We start from the raw sequence: 20062 nt of genomic DNA on the forward strand, positions 1-20062 counted from the left end.
GCCACACTGGCAATGTGATCTTACAAAAGAGTTCCAGAACTTCAAGGTACAAAAGTAGGTAAAAATATCTAATTTCAATTAATTACTTGTGTTTTAACATAAATTGAGATCAAATTACTAAATATGCTTGATTTGAAATTTGCAATGAAAGAGCCACAAACTGAATTCTGTCTATTTAGATATGTGAGTCCAGCTCTGAGGAGAAACTGCATAAATTGTCTAGGTGCTTACGCTCAAATGATTTTTGCTACTTATGCAGCTGTGGGGTACAGTAAATCTCTACCATGCATGAAGTACCAGTCAGAGGGCTAGCTCACATACAGGTAGCAACATAACTGGGGAAGCAGGGAACCCTATGGACCCAGTTCTCCAAAGGATTCTATAGCCTGCTTTGAATCGCACACGCTGTCATCTACACACCTATCCAAACTAGCTGGTTTTAAAAGTAGCACTAATACCTCTGCACAGCATGACCTACAGTGCAGACATACTCTTACAGAAAAGGAATGTTTTCTTGCCTACACTGATGCTGTATCGAATCTATAGGTCAGAACAAAACAGATACATGGCAAAGAATTTCTGACACTATGGCTTAGAAGAAACACACCTAATTGCTTTCATACTATTATGGGATCAGTTTTATGCCGCACACCGGTTTTATTGCAACATGACCTTCGATGACATTTGTTTTTTAAAATTTCATTTGTGGGAGAACTGCCATGGCAAAGAGCCTGAGTGGAAAGGGATGAGTGAACCCCAGGTGTGTGTGCATTCTGCGAAGAAAATTGCATCTTGCTAAAATTGCTAAAAGAGTAAAACCAGTGTGTTAACACCTATGAAGACATGCAATCAGGCTGACAGATGAGGGACCTAGAAAGCATTACTTCCAAGTCATCCATCATTTAAAGTCATAATTTTCTGAGTGACATCTGAAACTACTGAAAGCTTAAGTAACTGAAAAGATGTTCTATTTAGGAAAGCCATAATTTCCTTCTGTTTTTCTGCAGAAATAGATCTGTGACAATCACACAGTGTCCCTCCATCATCAGACAGCCACTTGATTTGGAGTAAAATTCACCCTGACCGGGGGGGGATGACACAGAGTAAGACAATGAGTCGCTTAGCTCCACATTTTCCAAGAATGCTGCTGCCACATTGAGGCACTGAAATGAGGGTCGGATAGTCACTAGTGCTGAACCTTCTGCAGCTCCCTTCAGCAAACAGGTAATCAGATTTTCTGAAGAGTTTCAGAGCTCTTTTGAAAAATTAGTGACTGGATCTGAAAGACAAGTTTTTTCTGAAGAATCAAGTGGGACTTAAATAATGGGCAGTTTCTGTGCTAGACTTCTGCAGAGGGAAGGAAGGCCCAGAGTGTTTGAAAAATGACACAGACTGAAATTACCTCCAAAAATATTACTTCCAAGGAGCATTTACTTCTGCTTTTGATTGTAAAGGCCATTAGATAGATTGGTTGTTATATTGAGACACTGAACCTTAATGTAGATATTTCCAAACTAAACTCAGATCTAGTTTCCTTAGTCCACCTCAAAACAGCCTCCTAATGCAATGCTAGATGCATCCACAATCTGGTCGGTACATCACTGTGCAGGTATACCTTGGTTTCCAGGTATAACGATTTATCCAAGAACACTGTTCTTAATGAAGGGCCACTTCATTTTATTTGCTCACTCCATTTACTCACTGCAACTGATGCCAGTTCCAGAAGCATGATCAGCACACGAGCAAGTGAAGTTTCCTTCTGTATTTGTGCAGGTCATGTTCTCTCCGCAGGTGTGGGACCTCGTCTTGCACTCATCAATATCTGTCACCCAAACAGTCTGCAGTTAGAAGAATGAAATGACTCGGAGCATCAGTTAAAAGGGCAGCAGAAGGGTTTGGGGATAGGGAACTGCCCACCCTTGTACTACCCACTTAGTTCAGCCTAAACAAAAAGTTTAGGCAGAAGGAAAAGGTCTAGAAACCTACAGATTTATTCAGTTCATGTGAACACTTCAATGAGTGAGGATCTGAATTACTGTGAAGAGGCTCCCTGATTACAAGAGTTTCCAGGCTCAGAGCCAGTGTTAGGCTCATATATACCTCTCACCTCCATCCTACTGCATACCCTCACCCTGCCTCCACGCCTTCTCTAGCAAAGTCCACGTCAGTAGCTCCTGCCAGGCTGGCACCTGCATGTTCCTAAGCACCTAAGCACGCCCCTCAAAGGTGGGACCTTTGAAAGGGTTTGCATACCAGATTTTGGCAGCCTCTGATTCATTTTATGAACTGTCAGCAGAATATATGTGCCAGATCTACTTTGAGGAATCACAGACCTACTACCCCAGTTTTTGTGAAATGATTGCTTAAACCACTGGGACTTTTTCTACAGTAAAATTAACAGGATATGGCTCAAAACACTATAGAAATGGAATGCAGGAATGCATTGTGAATGCAGGAAGGCATCTAAAAGTGAAGTACCAAGGCACTTACCAGTTTCTGGGTTTCATAATACATTTCAAGTTATCAAATACAAAATAAGTTCCAGTTCTGTTTACATCATAATAATATTGTATCTTTTATAAAATGCTGTGAATCTTACTATTTTCTGGATTTCAAGACTTCAGGAAGATAATAGATTGTTTTTCAATAATAGTGGAAGGTAACACAATCCTTCTAGCTGTGCAACTATACCACAGACAGAAAGAGTCCAGGGATGCCTGAGGGCATGCCTTCTATAGGGTGCTGGGAAAGAAAGAGGAGTTTGTCACTTCTGTGCGCACTTTCATCTCCACTTCCAAACATCCTCAAGGACATGATCTCTGTCTCTTACCATTGTAGGCAAAAGGCTTTCTCGAATCTTGAGCCTCTGATACTTTCCAAACTCTACCAATAATAATGATATTGTTCTTAATTTTTTAGCCATCCTAACCAGTGTTGAAGAACCAAAGTCCAGTAAAGATTATGTAAGAATTGGTTCAAATGTAATGGCTTTGAATTAGACCCTAAGGGAAAAAAGGAAAAAGAAAAGGACAAAAGAGAAGCCAAGACTCTCATAAAGCTCTGAACAAACTGTGTGCTAATCAAATACTGGAGAGATAAGGTTTCCTGTTCATATTTACCGCTAAAATGGATTAAGAATTTAAGAGATGTAAAGGAATGAACTAGAGACCTGGTATTAGAGCTGGATGGGAAAATCAGTGGGTCTGATTATTAACAGGACTCTAAATGTACTCAAGTTGTCAGTGTCACACCTTGAGCCTCATGCCTATTAAACAGACCTGGAATTATTTGATGAGTATTATGACACACTCAATACCTGCTTTCGTTTATATTCATGGCAACGATTTCCAATAAAGCTCTACTGCTTCACCTCCACTTCCCTCCTCCCCTTCACTCTTCCTCTCTCCCCTTCTATAGCTACTAAAAAGAGTGCAAACAATGAGAGAAGATATTCACTGACAACTACAGGCTTTGCATATTGATCAGTTGCTGAGGTTACCACACTTCAAACAGGGAGGAAAAAATCAAAAAGGCAGAAATGATAGATGTCAGCTGTCTGGAGAAGCCACTGTTAGTATCCATGCCCCTACCAGATTATTCAAAATGAACCAGAACAGCTCAGACGACAGCTTCACAGCCTGTTGGAAGGCTAGCCCTAATCATGTCTCTTGCTCATTCATCCTGTCCCAGCCTTCCAGACACAGCACAGCCCTCACACATGCCCATACCATAGCAATGGACTCCATCCCCAGTGTAGCCCTCCAGGCATTTACAGACATAGCTCCCTTCCGTATTGATGCAGCCCGACACATTTCGATCACAGCGGTCCATATTTACAGCACACTCATCAACATCTGTGAGATAAAACAAGGAGACAGGACACATGGGTCATGAAACCATCAAGGAAATCAATTAAAAGAAACATCTACATCATGAATCTCCCTCAAACTGTGCTGTCACTTGCAATTTATGCATCTGAAGCAAATCAAAAGAGAAGGACTTTGTGGTCTTTTTTGGTATGAAATTTGAGGCAGATGTTCTAAAGGACCTAAGAGAGTCAACTGGAGACCTAGAGGCTCCCCCAATACCACTTTCTTTAAAAAAAAAATCTGTTTGAAAGAAGTTCAAACCAAAGCCTTACATTAAAGAATCATAGAATCCTTCAGGATGGAAAAGACCCGTAAGATCATTGAGAAACTTTGTTTTGTGAAAAAACACGTGAGCTCACAATTTTTTTTCCCTTTCTATAGCAACATAAAGTCCTCTAGTCTTCATGCTTAGCCACCAAATGGTATTTTTTTTTCTCTTTCTAACACCTTTCTCTCCTGCCCTTTATGAGAGGACAAAGTTCTTCCATTTATGTTGCATACAAGTCCAAAAATTTAAAGACCACCCTAAGCAGTGTGTTGCATGGTTGTTAGTCTCTAGTGCTAGAAAGAAAAAAGAGCAGCACTTTTATATAAACATTGCATCAGGAATACTAATTTTTTAAGAGATTCCTTAATACAAATTTCTAAATTATACATAATCTATCATGTCTATGGACTGAGCTTTCATAATAAGGCAATTTTTAAAAAAGAATACATGATGCTTTTATTCCTATTATCCCCATTATGTCTTGTTAATATCATTAGGATTAACTCTCATGACTCAGGGGCAAATCAGGCATGTGACAATTAGCCATTTCAACTCACATGCTCTCTGCTCATCATCCCTTTCATACTATTGACCTTTCTGTCATGGCTCACACAGCAGAGCTGCCAATGTGAAAGAAGATAGATTTTCTTCCTCTCCCACAGTCGACAGTTTTCCGAAAGTTATATTAATGTCTTTTGTTACCATAGCATGAGTTCCCCTTCCTTGTAAATCCTTTCAAACACTGGCACACAGCACCATCTTCCAGCAAAACACACTCTGCATTGACGTAACATTCTAGTGCAGTGCAGTCATCTTGATCTATAGCATAGACAAAGCAAAAAAACCCCAATCCACTAGACATATTTGGAAAGATCAAAAGATCAAAGGAAAAAAAAACCCAGAAACAACCCCCCCAACTAAACAAACAAAAAACTAAGAGAATCAGAACATACAGTCAAAGTTTGAAACTTGGCTCTCCGTGATTATTGATGACAAGCCAATACAATCATTAGGACTGTTCACTTTGTCTAGATGGAGTTGACATGTAATTTAGTATAAGGATTTCTGAATAATGTATTCAAAACCTAGAAAATTTAATGATCTAGTGTCATCAAACATGGGTAGAATTCAATGGTTTTACTTCAGCTTTGTTCAGAGGCACTTAATAGACTTGAAAAATCTAAGGGAGAGACTTTCCCAAGTGTTCCAAATTAGAAATGTGTGTTCTCTAGACCAGGATAATATTATCAATTTTTTTTACATAGCAAAGGAACATGGAGACAAACAAACAAAAAAGCAGTCCTACCTGGCATAACTGCATAGACCCAACTTCTTGTAAGAAGGTTAAAAGCATGAATGCCACCAGTCTTGACACTGAGTTTTTCTTCATTTAAGGTCTATGATTTCTTTTTGTTCTATAAACCTGTTCAGAGCCTCACAGTAAATATAAGAAAGACAATCATCAGACTCTACCTGATACCATGATTTCAGCCATCAAAAAAATTGTTTTCTGCTTTTGCCCACTGTCCATATCCTTAAAAATCCCATTGCTCTGTGTGCTCTGGAGGACGATATCTGGTGGTGGCATTGGCACTACCTCCTTGTGCACAGAGACACTTCCTGAAAAAGACAAGAAAAAAGCGACACAGACTATTTAAATCTACTGAATTAACTTTCTGATTTTCTATTCCTTGTCTACTTTCCAATAACCATGGTGGTTTCCTTTTAAAATAAACATCAGCATCCTCCCAGACTAGCCTGTTTCTGACCTCAAGTCATTCCTAAAACCACTCACTGGTGGGTTTCCACAAATACAAAAGAGGAGGAATGTGACATATTGCTCACAATAGTTGACAGCACTGCACACTTCTCTTTCACTGCTAAAATGCCAAGGGAAAAAATTACTGTGGTCAGACTTGTCCCAGGACAACACCCCATCATTCCTTATGTTAGAGCAAGAGGAATTTTTTCAATGCTGTTTGTCAGGATCCTCAAAGGTTTGAGGAGGGTCTTTTTTGGAACTGGAGGATTGTACCTTCTGTTGAGTTGGAAGAACCCAGAGCATGACAGGTTTTTCCATCTTGAGTTTTCCCAAATCCTGGATGGCACTTGCAATGTACAATTCCAAAATTGTTTTCACAGATCTGATCACAGCCTCCATTCTGATAAAGGCAAGGATTTGCCCCTAATGCAGAAAAACAGGAAACTTAACAAGCTACTTCTTTAGTCAACATCTTCATGTAGCTGTGCAAAGCTGGGAAAGGGAATAAGGACTGACAAAAACTAGAACACTTTTTAAAATTTTTATTTAACAACAGATCCATATAGTAAAACATAGATATTATCACTTAGTCTTTGGCAGGAAATCAGATTCATATACTCTGTATCTAATATACGTACCACATTTGTTATTATTTTATTCACTTTATTATTTCTCCTTTAATATTTAGAGTCCTAACATTCCCTGAAAGAACATTACAAGAGCATAGGGAACCTGTGATTACCTTCTCTCAATCCTAGTCTATTAAATTACTTTTTTCTCTTACAGGGGAATTGTTCCAAAGAGAAAATCAAATTATTTGATCCAAAACTAATGGATATTACAAAATGTTTCTCCATGTCATTTGTTATTATTTGTGTGTGTGAGGAGTGCTAATAAACTAGGATAAATAGGAATTTAAAGACTGTGGCCTCGTGGCAATGGACCAGCATCTATTCTTGGGCATGAACATAAATTTACAAAGACTGTCAGCATTCCTGGGACACATGCCCAGATGATGCTTTCAATAAATCCCAGTCTGACTATGCAAGGCTTTTAAAAGAGATGATTTCTGAGAAGATAATCGTCTCCCCAAGGACATCTATTGTACTGACATCAGTGAACAAGAAGAGGCTGGAAGGGAATGACTGCTTAGTTTTTGCAGTATACCTGGTTTCGCCAAAGGATGCACTACAACCATTGATGAGGGTCTCAGCATGCTGCCTCGAAGACGTACCCTGTTTTGGCCGGTCTTCTTATCCACCCTCATTAGTGATGGCCTAGCCCAGTCAGAAAACCAAAGGTGGTCCTCAAACACCGCTACAGCAAAAGGGTGGCCTACAAAGACATTAGATTTATCATTTCCACATCTGCAGAACATACACAAGAAACCATGTAAACAAAAGCATTGTCTTCATACAGGTCAACTTCTAAGATGGGGCATAGCCATAGCCAGTTCTTCACTTTGTTTGCTCATGGGCAGGGATAAGTGTCTGTGAACGATGGACCATGGGCACATGTTACTTATGCTCTTAGCAAAGGAGGTTATGACAATTGCCTGGCTCAGTACAGTCTGTATACTTCAGGTGATCTCCAAAAAGATGAAGTTCACAAAATCCTTCTACCTCAGACACCATTATTTCTTGAGGCAGCATTGGGACCAGCCTTTCAGAATTGAAGTGACTCCCTCCACTGCCAGTAAGTGGCCCAGCACAGAGCTGCTGAGGTACACAGCTCCTTTTTCAGTCTTCACACAACAAGGTGGAGAGGAACTCATGTCATCTGTCATCTTGCATAAATGTACTGATACCGAGCAGCCTGGGAGTTACAGACACTGTATCCACAGATCCACAGTAGGACCCTAAACCCAGTGTATGGTCTCTGCAAGTGCCAAAAGTACACACAAGTGCAATACAGTGGGCCACATATGCATGTAGCCAGCTAACTAACAGAAACAGCTAACACAAACCACAGGAGGCAATGGATCATTCGGGTAGCTTCCTCTTTTTTCACTGATGACAACAGGATGCTAGACAACAGCTTCAACCAGGCATCTAACACTTACATGACTAGCTGTAGGTGTGAGAAATTCCACCCCAAGTTCAGAGTACAGGAACTTTTCCGTGGTAGCACATTATCTGTACTAGGAAAACTCAGATACCCAGTTTGACTTCCAGAGATAAGCTCAGCAATTCGGGATCCAAAGGACACTTTCATATATAAGGGCAGACATAAAGATCTTTACAAAATTATTCTGACTCTTTTTAATATCTCTCTCATGATAGAAAATTGTCATTAGTCCATATGAGACTAAACATTCTTTCTGTACACTTAGAAATCTCCTGATTTCAAATTAGACTTTGGGCAAGCTTTTTGCAATGGAATGTAAGAACACATACTATTCTTCCATGGATGTCCACTAGGTTTCAGAGTGGGTGCTTCCTGGCTTAAGCAGGTTTGCTTGGTGCTGGCCCTTCCTCACAGCCTGCATGTGCACAACACTGTACTGCTGCAGTCTGAGCCTCTCTGAAAGGTATGTTTTGTAGGTACATGATTTTTATGATCTGTGTTTTTGCTTTTTGATGTAGACCTCAACTAGGTGATGTTTAATTTCAGTAATGAAATCGGGATCCCAAAATATATTAGTTTAAAAAAAATAAAAATAAAAAAATCAAAGCTAAGCAAACAGGCAAACAAAACAACAGATAAATTAGAACCTTGGAGAAGGAGTATGCGTTGGTATATCTTAAATACACCTTGGAAATAAACTGAAAAAACCCACTCCTATATAAAAAAATTCTAAGACACTCTTTAAGTGTTCTTATGTGTTAAGTTGAAGAGCATATTTTTGGCACTTCACTACCTCCACTGAACCATGCTTAATCACTGGTCTTGGTTCTTAGCTTTTCTCTCCATTAAATTTGAGCAACTAGCCCAAGATCTAGATGCTGTCCCCACCCAAACATTTGCTCATAGTTTTAGGATCTATAGCTTGCACTATCCACAAACAGCACTGTGCTTTGATCAGCAATTCCTTAACCTCTTAATTTACAAATACATTAAAGATTAAAATTAGTGTCAATCGATGGAGATAGCAAGAAAAAAAAAATAATAATCTCATGAACTTTTCCCAGAGCAATGCAAACCTAAATGGTTGCATAAACAAAAGGAGTGGTTGTGTTGTTTGTTGCCTTGGGCAGGTGCTTACGGGCTGTGATACTTACAGCTGAAAATGGCGTTAGCAGAAGAGCAGAACTAATTTACCTATTTTGCATGCAGCAGTGCTGAATGAGTTCTCAGTACCGGAGCACTAGAGGGAGCTGCTGTAATAAAAATTCATGTTACAGCAGAACTGCTATGAAGAGATGCCACCTTCCCATCCTCCAGTGTACAGCTATCCAAGAAAAAAAACTGAATTCTGGTCTCACTAAAAGCATTAGCAAAACATCAGGACATCAAGTCTCTCTGCTTCTCTAAATTCATACCCCTACAGGCCTTCAATTCTTTCACTTCTTTGCATACAGTGTTGATGTCCTTTTCTCCCACCTCCAAACTGCCGTATCACTGCTCCAAGCCTATCTCCTTTCTCATAGCCCATGTTTCTACAGTGCTCCTAGCTTTCCTTCTCTGTTTTCTCCCTGTAAGACATTGTCCCATTCCTTGTGGAGGAACGAAGTGAAACTTTGTTCAGGCTTCACAGTCCTTCTTTGCAGATCAGTTGCAAGGTGGAGAGCACAGCAGAATATGCACAGCAGAGGAAAGAGAGGAAGGCTGGAAAGTCGCTCTGCTGAGGCCCTTTGATGTCTCCTGAACTGGAGAACATTGATTCCTCCAAGACCTCACTCTGCTCAAGCCATAACAACTACCAGCAAAGTGTATAAATAATTTTTCCATTTGATATCTAATGTGTTTAGAATCATTCCAGTGTTCAACATTGCAGATGCAGGTTTGCTTCTCTAGAACCTTAACAATAAAGATTAACTGACTTTCAGTTTATGTCAAAATAACTCACTGATATAATAAACACAGCAAAACCTGAATTAAACTAAGCAGCCATGCATGAAATGAGCAAACCACATTTTTAAGTTTTTTCCGTATTTTCATTTTTCTGTGAAGGCAGAGAAGTCCTCTGTGCAATGCAAAGCAACTGATTAGTAAAAGCAGAGAGTGTTAGAAAGACATACTTTTGCTAAACTGGATAAAGGTCAGCTGGGTAACAGAATAAAGAATGAAAGTGAGGCCATTAACCTCAACATAGAGTTGTATGGGATCTACAGCACAGCTGCTGGCCAGTAATTTGCATGCACATATGCAGGTATACACACAGATTGACAAGCAACAGTAGGTAATTATCAGTGCCAAAACCTCACCTACATCATTCTGTGCAAGAATTCGACGACCAGAACCATCCAGATTTGCGCTCTCAACCACTGACTGCTTAGCATCACACCAGTACACTTTGTCTGCTAAGTAGTCAAGAGCTATTCCACTGGGCCACACCAGACCAGTGCTGGCTATAACCCGACGATCGATGCCTTCTAATGAAGAGCTGTCAATCCTGGGACTGACCCCCATGTCAGTCCAGAATAATCTCCTTTGGAAAACAAAATGAATACGGGAAGTCAGTAAGCAAATGTTTGTCCTCCTCTCCATGGAGTTCTTTCAAAGCAGAAAGGTCAGATCAGAGCAATACAGCCCCAAGTCACAGGAGAAAAAGTGCATGCATCAAGCAAACATATTGGCTTCTGGTCTTTTCACGCTTGCCATAAGACTCCAGGTGATTACACTGGGACTTATGCAGAATCCTCTGTTCACTGGCACAAAACCTTTGAAAAACAACTCCCGCCTACGCTAATTGCCAGATCTTTATATCTGCTTTTTGATTTTCCACATGACAGCTGATAGTGGTTTAGCAAACCCAGACAATAGAAGACAATGCATTAGCCAGCACCTTGTCCAAACAGTGGCATAATAATACACAAATGGAACCAAAATTACCCACTACCCATGGAAAACAAGCAAGAGTACACAGGTTATTTTGATTTTAAAAAATAAACCAGTATATTTTCCTCTTTTAATAAAATCGTGATTTTTGGGGTCTCCCTCTAAAGTCCTGTGTGTTACTCACTGGGTGCTTAATGTTTTTCAACGAACAGAGAGTGCTAGATGGCAACTTAAAAACAGGGATACCAAAATCACAAATTACTTCTGAAGTTTGAGCTCTAGTCTTCTCAGGCATAAGTTGCCTCTGTCAGGTTTACTGAAATAACCCACAGATTCATTTAGCTTTATTTACTGAAGTAGTTTTGCTGTAGCCAATGCAGGGACCAATATTTTCAATAGTCTTAACTGTGTTTCAGATCTCTCTTCAATATTTACAACTATGGACATCGCCATAATGTCTGTTCATCCCTTCACCATTAACTTTCTAAAAATGAAAATTTTAGTGATGTTTTCTCTTCCTTTTCCCCTTGTACCCTTTGCATCTACCAATAATTCTAATAAACAATCCCCCAGAACCTACTCATTCTACAAAGTTTTCCTGCAAAATGTCTCCATCACGTTCAACCTCTATTGAAAAATTCTTTCAGGTCTTTTATGTCCAAAGGGCAACTAACAAAACACCCTCCCCAACTTTGCTTCATTCCTTGATTCATGGGTACTTAGTTATATAGGATATGAACATAAAAAAATAATTTGAAAAAACAACAGATTTAAAATGCTCCTACTACAGACATATTGACTGAAATCCATGGACTTGGTCATTGATTAAGATGGACAGAATTGTATCAAGAGTTTAAACACCCAAATCTCCTGTAATCATCTCGACACTAGTTAAGAAGTTATAAGGTGCATTTAAATCAACAAATCTCCACAACAGTAGATTAGGTTTAGTTTCCTAAGAAACTGAACCATGGCCAAAAAACTACTTTGTAAGCACTATTGGTTAAAAGTGACTACCTTCTTTACACTAATAGATATGGAACCATCAAAGTTTGTACTGTGGTGCTTACAGTCAGAGTGACTTTAGTTGCTCATGCATCTTTAGCTTAAACTGCATACAATATCATTAATGCTTCTGGTATTTTCTTTTAAATCTGTATGAGAAATGAACATGTCCCAGCTCAAAAGAGAAATCCAGCAATGAAACAATGCAGTTCACACAACTCTGCAATGCAATGACTAAGCTAGCAGGAGACTAATGCACATTTTGACTGCCAAAAGGGCAAGGCTGGCATGGTCATTTTTAAAAACCCTCCCTAAGTATTACATGATTAACTGCATTTTTCACTCCTTACTTAGCAAATGGGTGAATGGCAATCCCTCGAGGCTGGGAGATATCCTCCCAGATGATCATTTTTCTTTGCATTCCATTCAGATTGCTCCTTTCGATGTGTGCCTTCCTGCAAAACACAAGGCACAGTTAAGTCCTCCCTGCTATCTTTTTAATTACCTTCTCAGGCAGAATGTACTAAGATTTTGCATCAATTTAGTTTAGCTGTAATAAATAAATTTACAATGACAGAAAATAATCCCGCAGATGTGGGGAGTCCAGTTGTTTTATCAACCAGTAATTCAAGTTACAGCCTCATTATTTGGTCCAGGGCATGATGATAAAATACCTGCTGCTCTGCAGAAGACATTAAGTTCTCCTTCTCTGGGCAAATAATGAGTTGGAAGTATGATCACTAACAGATAAATGTTAGCTCTAAAGGGATTCAGGAGGAAAACCAGCTCCTAACCAAATGCCATTATCAAATGTATAAAGAATTTTTTTAAATAGTATTTTTATGCAGCATTTTTCATCCAGAAATCCCCAATCATTTTACATCTATTTTTCAGGAAAGAATGAGGCTAAAGTTCTTAAGATCACTCCTAAAATATGTGGCCAAGTCAAGTATAGAATCTACTTTGCCAGTCTTCAAATTCAGCCTTTTCCCAGAAAACTGATTTTATTGCTGCAATCTTCACTTTGCCAAACAAATACCAGCCTCTACCTGAAAGCCTACAGCCTTCCGTGCCTATCTAAAACTTCAAAGAAAGGCCACATAGAGATGGAAGGAGAAATATATTCCCTCAAATATGCAATACAAACAGATAAATGCAGTGATTGAAAAGAAAGTTGCCAATTCCATTTCTCAGATTCCCCCTGGACTGTTGTCTTACAGAGACAAATGCCATCATTTTCTATTTCACAAGAAACGCTGGCATATTTCTACAGGAGCACAATCATGTAGACGAGATTGCACCTATTAGCAAGGAAGTGGACTAGCAGCATATTTATAAGGGAGGAGGGTGATCTGAATATTCAAAATTACTTTCTATTGACTAATGAATTATGGATCATACTGAAACATCATGACCGCTCTTCAAGGAGTCTTCATTGTGTGTTTTGATCTGGCACTGCCTTTTCAGCAAAGGTCAGTTTTGTTTCTCTCAGCATATAATTTTAGATATCAGCTGAAATTAAAGTCATATTGTCATTCCTCTTTTAGCAGAGATAATCGACAAAGACCCTCCAATAGTTTAAAGGGGCATGATTCTAGCTGCCAACAACACTGACTTCTGCCCAAGACATACTCGATACAGTAATATTCTTTTTTATATGTATATATAAAGATATACCTATATATGCACACACACACACAGAGTGTATATAAACGAGTGTAAACATATATATTCACATGCACATGCGCACATGCGTATATGTATATACGTGGTACATGCTTTAGATTCCTTGCAACTGAGTCCAAACCCTTGCTTCTTGGAAAGATAGAGATAAAAATAAAATAGCAGACTCAAAGGGAACTTCCAGCATTTCAGTTTTGAAGAACCTTCCAACTGTATATACTTGAGATTAAAACTACCCAATCAGAACATGAAGCACTACTGAATTAGAGTGATAGCTCAGCTATTTCTGTATCACCAGTCATTTATTCCAAATATTTTATGGCATGCTTCAACATAAATTCACTGTGGAGCATGTACCCTCTGTCTGTCCAATACAATTTACGGTTAATCCAGTCCACAGCGAGGCCTTCGGGTGTATCTATAGCTTCATGAACAACTTTTTCACGATTTGAGCCATCCAGATTAGCTCGTTCTATCCATTTCAAGGCGGTATGAGCAAAGTAAATCTGTAAATAAATAACAGGCGAGGTGTTATTAGTTCCCATCTCACTTTCTACTCTACTCCCCTTGTCTAATAGTTGCACTTCTAAACCAACTTTTTCATCTTGAAAGTTTCCTAAACTGCTAATAAGCTGCACAGGTAACCTGTGATCCCTGACCAAATAAAAAGGCACTTGTCCTTCAACCAAGATGACTTCTACAGGCAGCTTGTGCTTAGCTGTAAATCCTAGTTGCCCTATATACAGCCCTCTGAATATCCTGTGGTTTCAGCAAGCAGTTCCCTCACATGAAGCACAGCTGAGGAAGCAAAAAGAAACATTATTTCACTGGCTGCTCATATTGAAAAGGGAGAAGCAGAGAGAAGATAGTAGCAGTCTGTGTGTGTCAAGGAGCTGGGAAGGGGAAAAGGAGTTATATAATTTGCTCCTATTTTTTCTCTCTTTCAGCCTGCAGTTACCTTAATTTTTTACCAGGTGTCTATTCTGTAAGGCTCTAAAATTTCCAGAAGAGGCTTCTCAGTTTTGGGTTGAAAGAAAAGTTCTCTGCTGGTGGGGAAACTAGGCTTGTGGTTTCCAAGGATGAGGAAAGAAAATTTGTCTTGTATTCAATACCCAGAGGGAGCTATACACTGTATGGTAGAACCATACGAAAAACAATGCTGAGGCTTTCCTTGGAAATGGTAACAGCAAAACAAATAACTTTGTTTTGATGCTAACCATAAGGTCAAACAAAACGGGAGGGAGCCTCTAGCATTAAACCAGCTAATTCAATACCATGGGAGCACAAAGGGATGCTTCCTTGCTACTCTGCTCTGCACTGACCAGACCAGGCTGCTGCAGCCTGGCAACTCCCTTGCATGTCCCCTTATCTCTGTACTGCCCACCCCAATGCCACGCTGAGCTCCCCACAGGAGGAGAACACGGGTGCACACCCAGCATCACTGGCGCAGCTGATTTACATTTGGCACAGCACAGAACAACTGCCAGTTCTCCAGCAGGGCCCTATTTCAGGAGCAAGTGGCGATGTTCCAGAAGCACCTGAAATGCTCCTCCTGTAAATGCAGATCTGGTAACATTTACATTTGTTTGGCTGTGTCCATCTGGGCCTTGAGATGATTCCAACAACTTAACTGAGCTCATCATCAACTTTCACTGTACCAACCAGTATTTCTTTGCAACACTTTTAGATGTAAATAAATTTCATCACAGGCAAATATAACTATCTGCCAGAGAAGGTTTAGCAAAGCACAGCTGAACTCCTATTATTCCCAACTCTGAAGACAAGGAGTAGGGTGGAAAGATAAAGCCACACAGACAAACAGTTTTTTCTGCAGAGAAGACTCCTGTTTCCCAACAGCAATATCTTACATATAAGGAATATATTTTGTGAGAGCAATGAACTCAGTGAGCATTCAGCAGTTTTGCTGAATAATGTCAGGACATGGGAAGTAATCTGTGTTAAGATTACTCCTACATTTAGTAGGGATTGTGGGATTTAGCTGTACAGAAAAAAAGATACTATTGCTTTTACCGCTACACAGCAAAAAACCCCCACAATATATTTCCAGAAAACAACATTGCAATCTTAATGGAGAAAATTTATCAATCACAATTTCTTTGAAATTGAAATCATGCCCAAAGTGAATTTAGAAATCCAAATTCTCTGTGAATTATCATTGTCAATGTACAAAGCACATTCAATTAGCAAGTAAAAGATGAAACTGTTCAGTTAGTTTTTGGCAGCTTGTAGCTATTGTGCTCCTAGACAGGCAATAGAACAACGAGCAGCACAACGTGTAATCCAGATCACTGACAGCAGAAAGGTTAAGGCACATGAAAGCTCAATCCATTTGTCCTTGCAACACTTCGAAATCCTCTCATTTTTAATGCCTTACCTTATTTTCCACTGGGTCAGAGTCCAGCGCTAAGACTATTCCCATCTGCCAGTCAACTAAACTTGCATAATCTGTTCCATCAAAACTGATCTGGCGGATATCTTGGCCATTTGCAAATAACAAAAATGGCTTAGGACCTGTTGATGAAAATTTGCTAGTATGTTAATTGCACTAGGTTCAAAGTGATCTCTAACTTTCATTACTACCTAGGTAGCATTGAAAGTAGGTAATGGTAAAAGACAAAATAAGGAACAGAAGCACAAAGAAATTATGGCAATTTTCCTACATTCCACTTGCCTCAGAAATTGAAGATAAATGTGAATATAAGTTTTCAGCATCAGCCTCAAAATTTTTGATAAAGGCAGTCACTAGCCCCACTGTGTTTCACGCTGAGTGACTTAGCCTCAAAATCATCTCTCTGCATTTCACAGCATCACCATAAATGCTAGAATACTTGACTTTTGCACATGAGAATTCTTTCACACTAAAAGCAAGAAACATGTTGTCCTCCAAAAAATAAAGCTTTTCCCTTATTCCTGAAAAAATCACAAACTTCTTTTTCCTCCTCTCTCTTGGGCAATTGCTTATACCTTGCTGCTCACCAGGGTCTGCCCTTTTCTTAGAAAGAATAGAAGGGTCTGAAACCCAAATGTGCACAGCAAATACCTGGGCTTCCTGGGGCTAGTGGAGGAGAAATATCCTTGTAGGAAAAGTCCTTCAACAGGCTTTCCTATCCTCTTTTCCAAATGTAGGGACCTCAGCCCCAGTTCTGTAAAACTGGGCAGAAACTATGCCCACATTTATTTGAAGGCACAGAAACCTGCATTTCAGGAAGGACCTCTGCAGTGTGGGAGCCCAGACTGAAATGTTGAAGTTGGATCATAAATTGAACCCTCCGTGAGGGAGACTGAACCATATAGTGGTGCTTGGTCTAGTTTATTTCCAAAACAGGTTATCTTTCCTAACAACTAATACTTCACAAGTTTCACAAAGTAGCCTAAAACCAGTGCAAAAAGGGATCCTAGTTTTGCCATCCACTTTAAAGGACTCAAAAATGGGTTTGCTTTTATTGGCAGAAATATACAGGCACACCGAGACACCAACCTATAGCTGTGCAGTGCTTTCTGTCTCGCTGAAGCTTATATCCAGGAAAACAAGCACAGTCCCAGGAGGATGGGCTTAAAGAAGAGCATATCTGACTGCAACCACCATTATCTGGAGATGTACAACCTTAAACAGAGCATTTGTAAAATTTTACTGTGCCGTTCTAAAAAAAAATAAAATACAACATAATCAGAGGTATAAGAGAATGATTCACTCTGCTCAGGATTTCTACAGTCCAAATCATCTCAGTGACTGGTAGATTTACCAAAAGGCCTCCTGCTGAAAGCAGAAATCTAGTGAAGTGAAAACAAATTACTAGTAATTTGTTACTGAGTTTTTCCTGAAAATTTACAACACAAGATAGGGGATGGAAGGGTGGGACACATGAAGAGAGAGGTCTTCCATGTGTTCATTGTTTCTTTTTTCTCCCATACAAATATCATCCCATCTGCAGCAGAGTAATAAATTTTATCAGACTGTGCACTCCATGCAAAGAAACAGCAAATTAATGCAATTCTTTCCCCATAACTTAATTATGCTAGGATGGAAAATTGATACTTTCTAATACAGTAAACCAAGATTTCATATAAAAAGAAACTATTCTTTTCTTATTTTTTCTATTATATTCTCAATGCCAACCTGAGCTTACTCAGTGGTGTGTCCCTAGCAAAACAGCAATAATGACTGAAACTTTGAATATAGTACAGCCCATGTATGAAAGGGATTAAAAGGGAAAGGGTTGGGTTTTTTTTCAAGGCAGGAGGCTGGCAGTAATGGAGCTATCTTGATCCCTAAGACTAAAAAGATACATTTGAAAAATTACAGTCCCCTGAATTTGGACAAATGCTGGAATGGGGAATGACAGATTAGTGAACATAGCAGCTTCAAGTATTCTGACTACAAAAATTCCATTTTTGGGTAAGTGACTGTGAACCTGGGCTGCATGATGTCAAAAAGTCATCTTCAGATTTCAACCAAGCATTAATTTTGTATATATATTTCCCCTCAAATATAAACTTTAGATGTCTCTTGCAATAATAATCTGTAACATGCCTTGATCTGTGCTGACAACAGAGGAATTTAGCTTGCAAACACTGGATGTTGCCGCTAACAAAAATCTATTAAAAAATGAAGCACTCAAAGTACCTGACATTCTATTGTCTCCTATCTTGTACAAAATTTACAGCTGTACAAAATGAATGTAAAATGCCTTCATTCACTTCTGGCTCTCAGTGCTAAGAATAACCAGAGTTTGGCAGTCACTACAGCTAGAAAAAATGTTACTTACCTGTGCATGCTTTGCCATCCACTTTGAGTATAGATCCTTCCGGACAAAAGCAAACAGGGCCTTTAGATGTTTGAAGGCAACCATGGCTACATTCAGTGTCGTTACTTGTACAGGAAATTAGCTCTACAGTAATTTAAAGAGGGGAAAAAAATCTAAAATGATGATAAAAATTTTTACTAAGCCCCCAGAAAGAGATATTAACACTTTCTTAAATAACAAAAGACAGGGGGGAAAAATGAAATAAACAAAACAATGAATAAATAAATGAAATAAATGAAATAAATAAATAAATAAAACACCTCTGCAGTGTTTCTGAGGTTTGTTTTCCTCTGTTTCTCTTTTTTCCCAAGTTTTTTTCCACACCCTCTCCTAATTATAGCACAGGAGAAAGCCAAAATTGCTGAGTCCTGAAGCCATTATACTTATCAGACTTACATTTTCCAAAAATCTATGAAGAGGTGTTATCAAAATAGAGGTAATTTTGAAAACTTTCTTTCTTACAGTTCATCAAAAATAGATCAGGTTTTGAAAACTACAAGGAATTTATACTGAAAGAATAAGTATAAAACATAAGGAGAATGAGGAAAAACTACTTTCCTACTACTCCAGGTGTAACCAGGAGATGAACCTTCCTGAAACAAAACTATATTCCTTAGTGTCAATTTTAGAAGCTGTAAGGGCAAAACCATCTGAGGACCTGGCAATAGCTTTCCTTTACTTTCCATTTGAATTGTTGCAGTGCCAACATTTTTTTGAGTATTTCTTTCATGCAATTTCACAGGATATGCTCCTTCCACCTTCCATACTGCAGTACTCCATCTCATTATCCCAGTTCTGGTGCCATATGGCAACACCCACTGGAAGACTGGAACTAGTGAAAGTTTCCCACAGCTGCTTCTTTGAATCAGCTGCATACACTGGCTTAAATGGTGAATAGCTGTTGCAAATATTGCTTCTCCAGGGCAACTCCAGTCTGGACTGGACTGTTGTAACTGCTTAAGCACAGAGAATACGGTCAAGAAACTATCTTGAGTTTCTTTCTGACCAGAGCTTGTGGCTTTAGATGAAGAGTTTTGTAAAGGACTTGAAGAAAAAAGCATCAAAATGTCTCTCTCTCTCAAGTTGTGTAGTTGGTGATACATCTGCCTTGTGCTGAAGTAGTTAAGAAGTTACACTGTCTGTGCTGCATCCCTAACCTGTGTTAGAAAAATCGTCTAATTTGAGCCACTCAAAATGTAGGCATATAGTTCAAGATGGTCATCCAAAGTAGGACAGAGTTGCACAGTGTCGAAGTGTTGTTTTGGACACAAAAGGATATCCCACCTCCCAATAGCCTCTGGCTGCAGCACTCTCACAAGTCATCTGTCACAGCTGGCTGCCTTCTGCAGCTGTCACACACACCCTGGACCCCCACAGTTGGGTCACTGAAAACTGCTCCTGGCTCCCACTTAGTAGAGAGGAAGAAGTGATTCTTGGAGGTTTAAAAGAAATAGACTGACTGACTACTAGAGTCGTGATATTTAATATACCCTAGGTCCTGATCCTGCCATGATCCAGACTGAACTCACTGGTGTGCACTGGCACTCCTACTTGGAGCTTATACCAGTATTTTATTTCCAAGGAAACAAGGTAGAAGGACCTTTGTCTACGCATAAGTTTTGCTTCAAAAGTGACTGGGAATATCCCAAGACCTCAAAACTTGGATCATTTTCACACTTGGTGTTCTATACTTAATTTAGAAAGCCTA

The 20062-nt window shown here is 39.3% G+C and overlaps 1 protein-coding gene across 2 annotated transcripts in view; it reads right to left on the reverse strand.

The window, feature by feature from the left end:
• Positions 1 to 20062, reverse strand: part of EGF (epidermal growth factor) — a 59389-nt gene that overhangs the window by 14016 nt on the left and 25311 nt on the right. For both annotated transcript variants that reach the window (XM_027677034.1, XM_027677036.1), the window contains exons 9-20: positions 18316 to 18438; positions 17028 to 17153; positions 15924 to 16060; positions 13886 to 14034; positions 12196 to 12300; positions 10267 to 10490; positions 7067 to 7234; positions 6173 to 6322; positions 5611 to 5757; positions 4840 to 4956; positions 3729 to 3854; positions 1703 to 1822 (exon numbers count right to left, since the gene is read on the reverse strand). In XM_027677034.1, the coding sequence (XP_027532835.1) occupies positions 1703 to 1822; positions 3729 to 3854; positions 4840 to 4956; positions 5611 to 5757; positions 6173 to 6322; positions 7067 to 7234; positions 10267 to 10490; positions 12196 to 12300; positions 13886 to 14034; positions 15924 to 16060; positions 17028 to 17153; positions 18316 to 18438 (1692 nt within the window). The remainder of the gene's footprint in view (positions 1 to 1702; positions 1823 to 3728; positions 3855 to 4839; positions 4957 to 5610; positions 5758 to 6172; positions 6323 to 7066; positions 7235 to 10266; positions 10491 to 12195; positions 12301 to 13885; positions 14035 to 15923; positions 16061 to 17027; positions 17154 to 18315; positions 18439 to 20062) is intronic.

Source organism: Neopelma chrysocephalum, unplaced genomic scaffold (assembly GCF_003984885.1).
Source record: "Neopelma chrysocephalum unplaced genomic scaffold, ASM398488v2 Primary Assembly neopelma1_42b, whole genome shotgun sequence".
In the NCBI taxonomy this organism is placed as follows: Eukaryota; Metazoa; Chordata; class Aves; order Passeriformes; family Pipridae; genus Neopelma; species Neopelma chrysocephalum.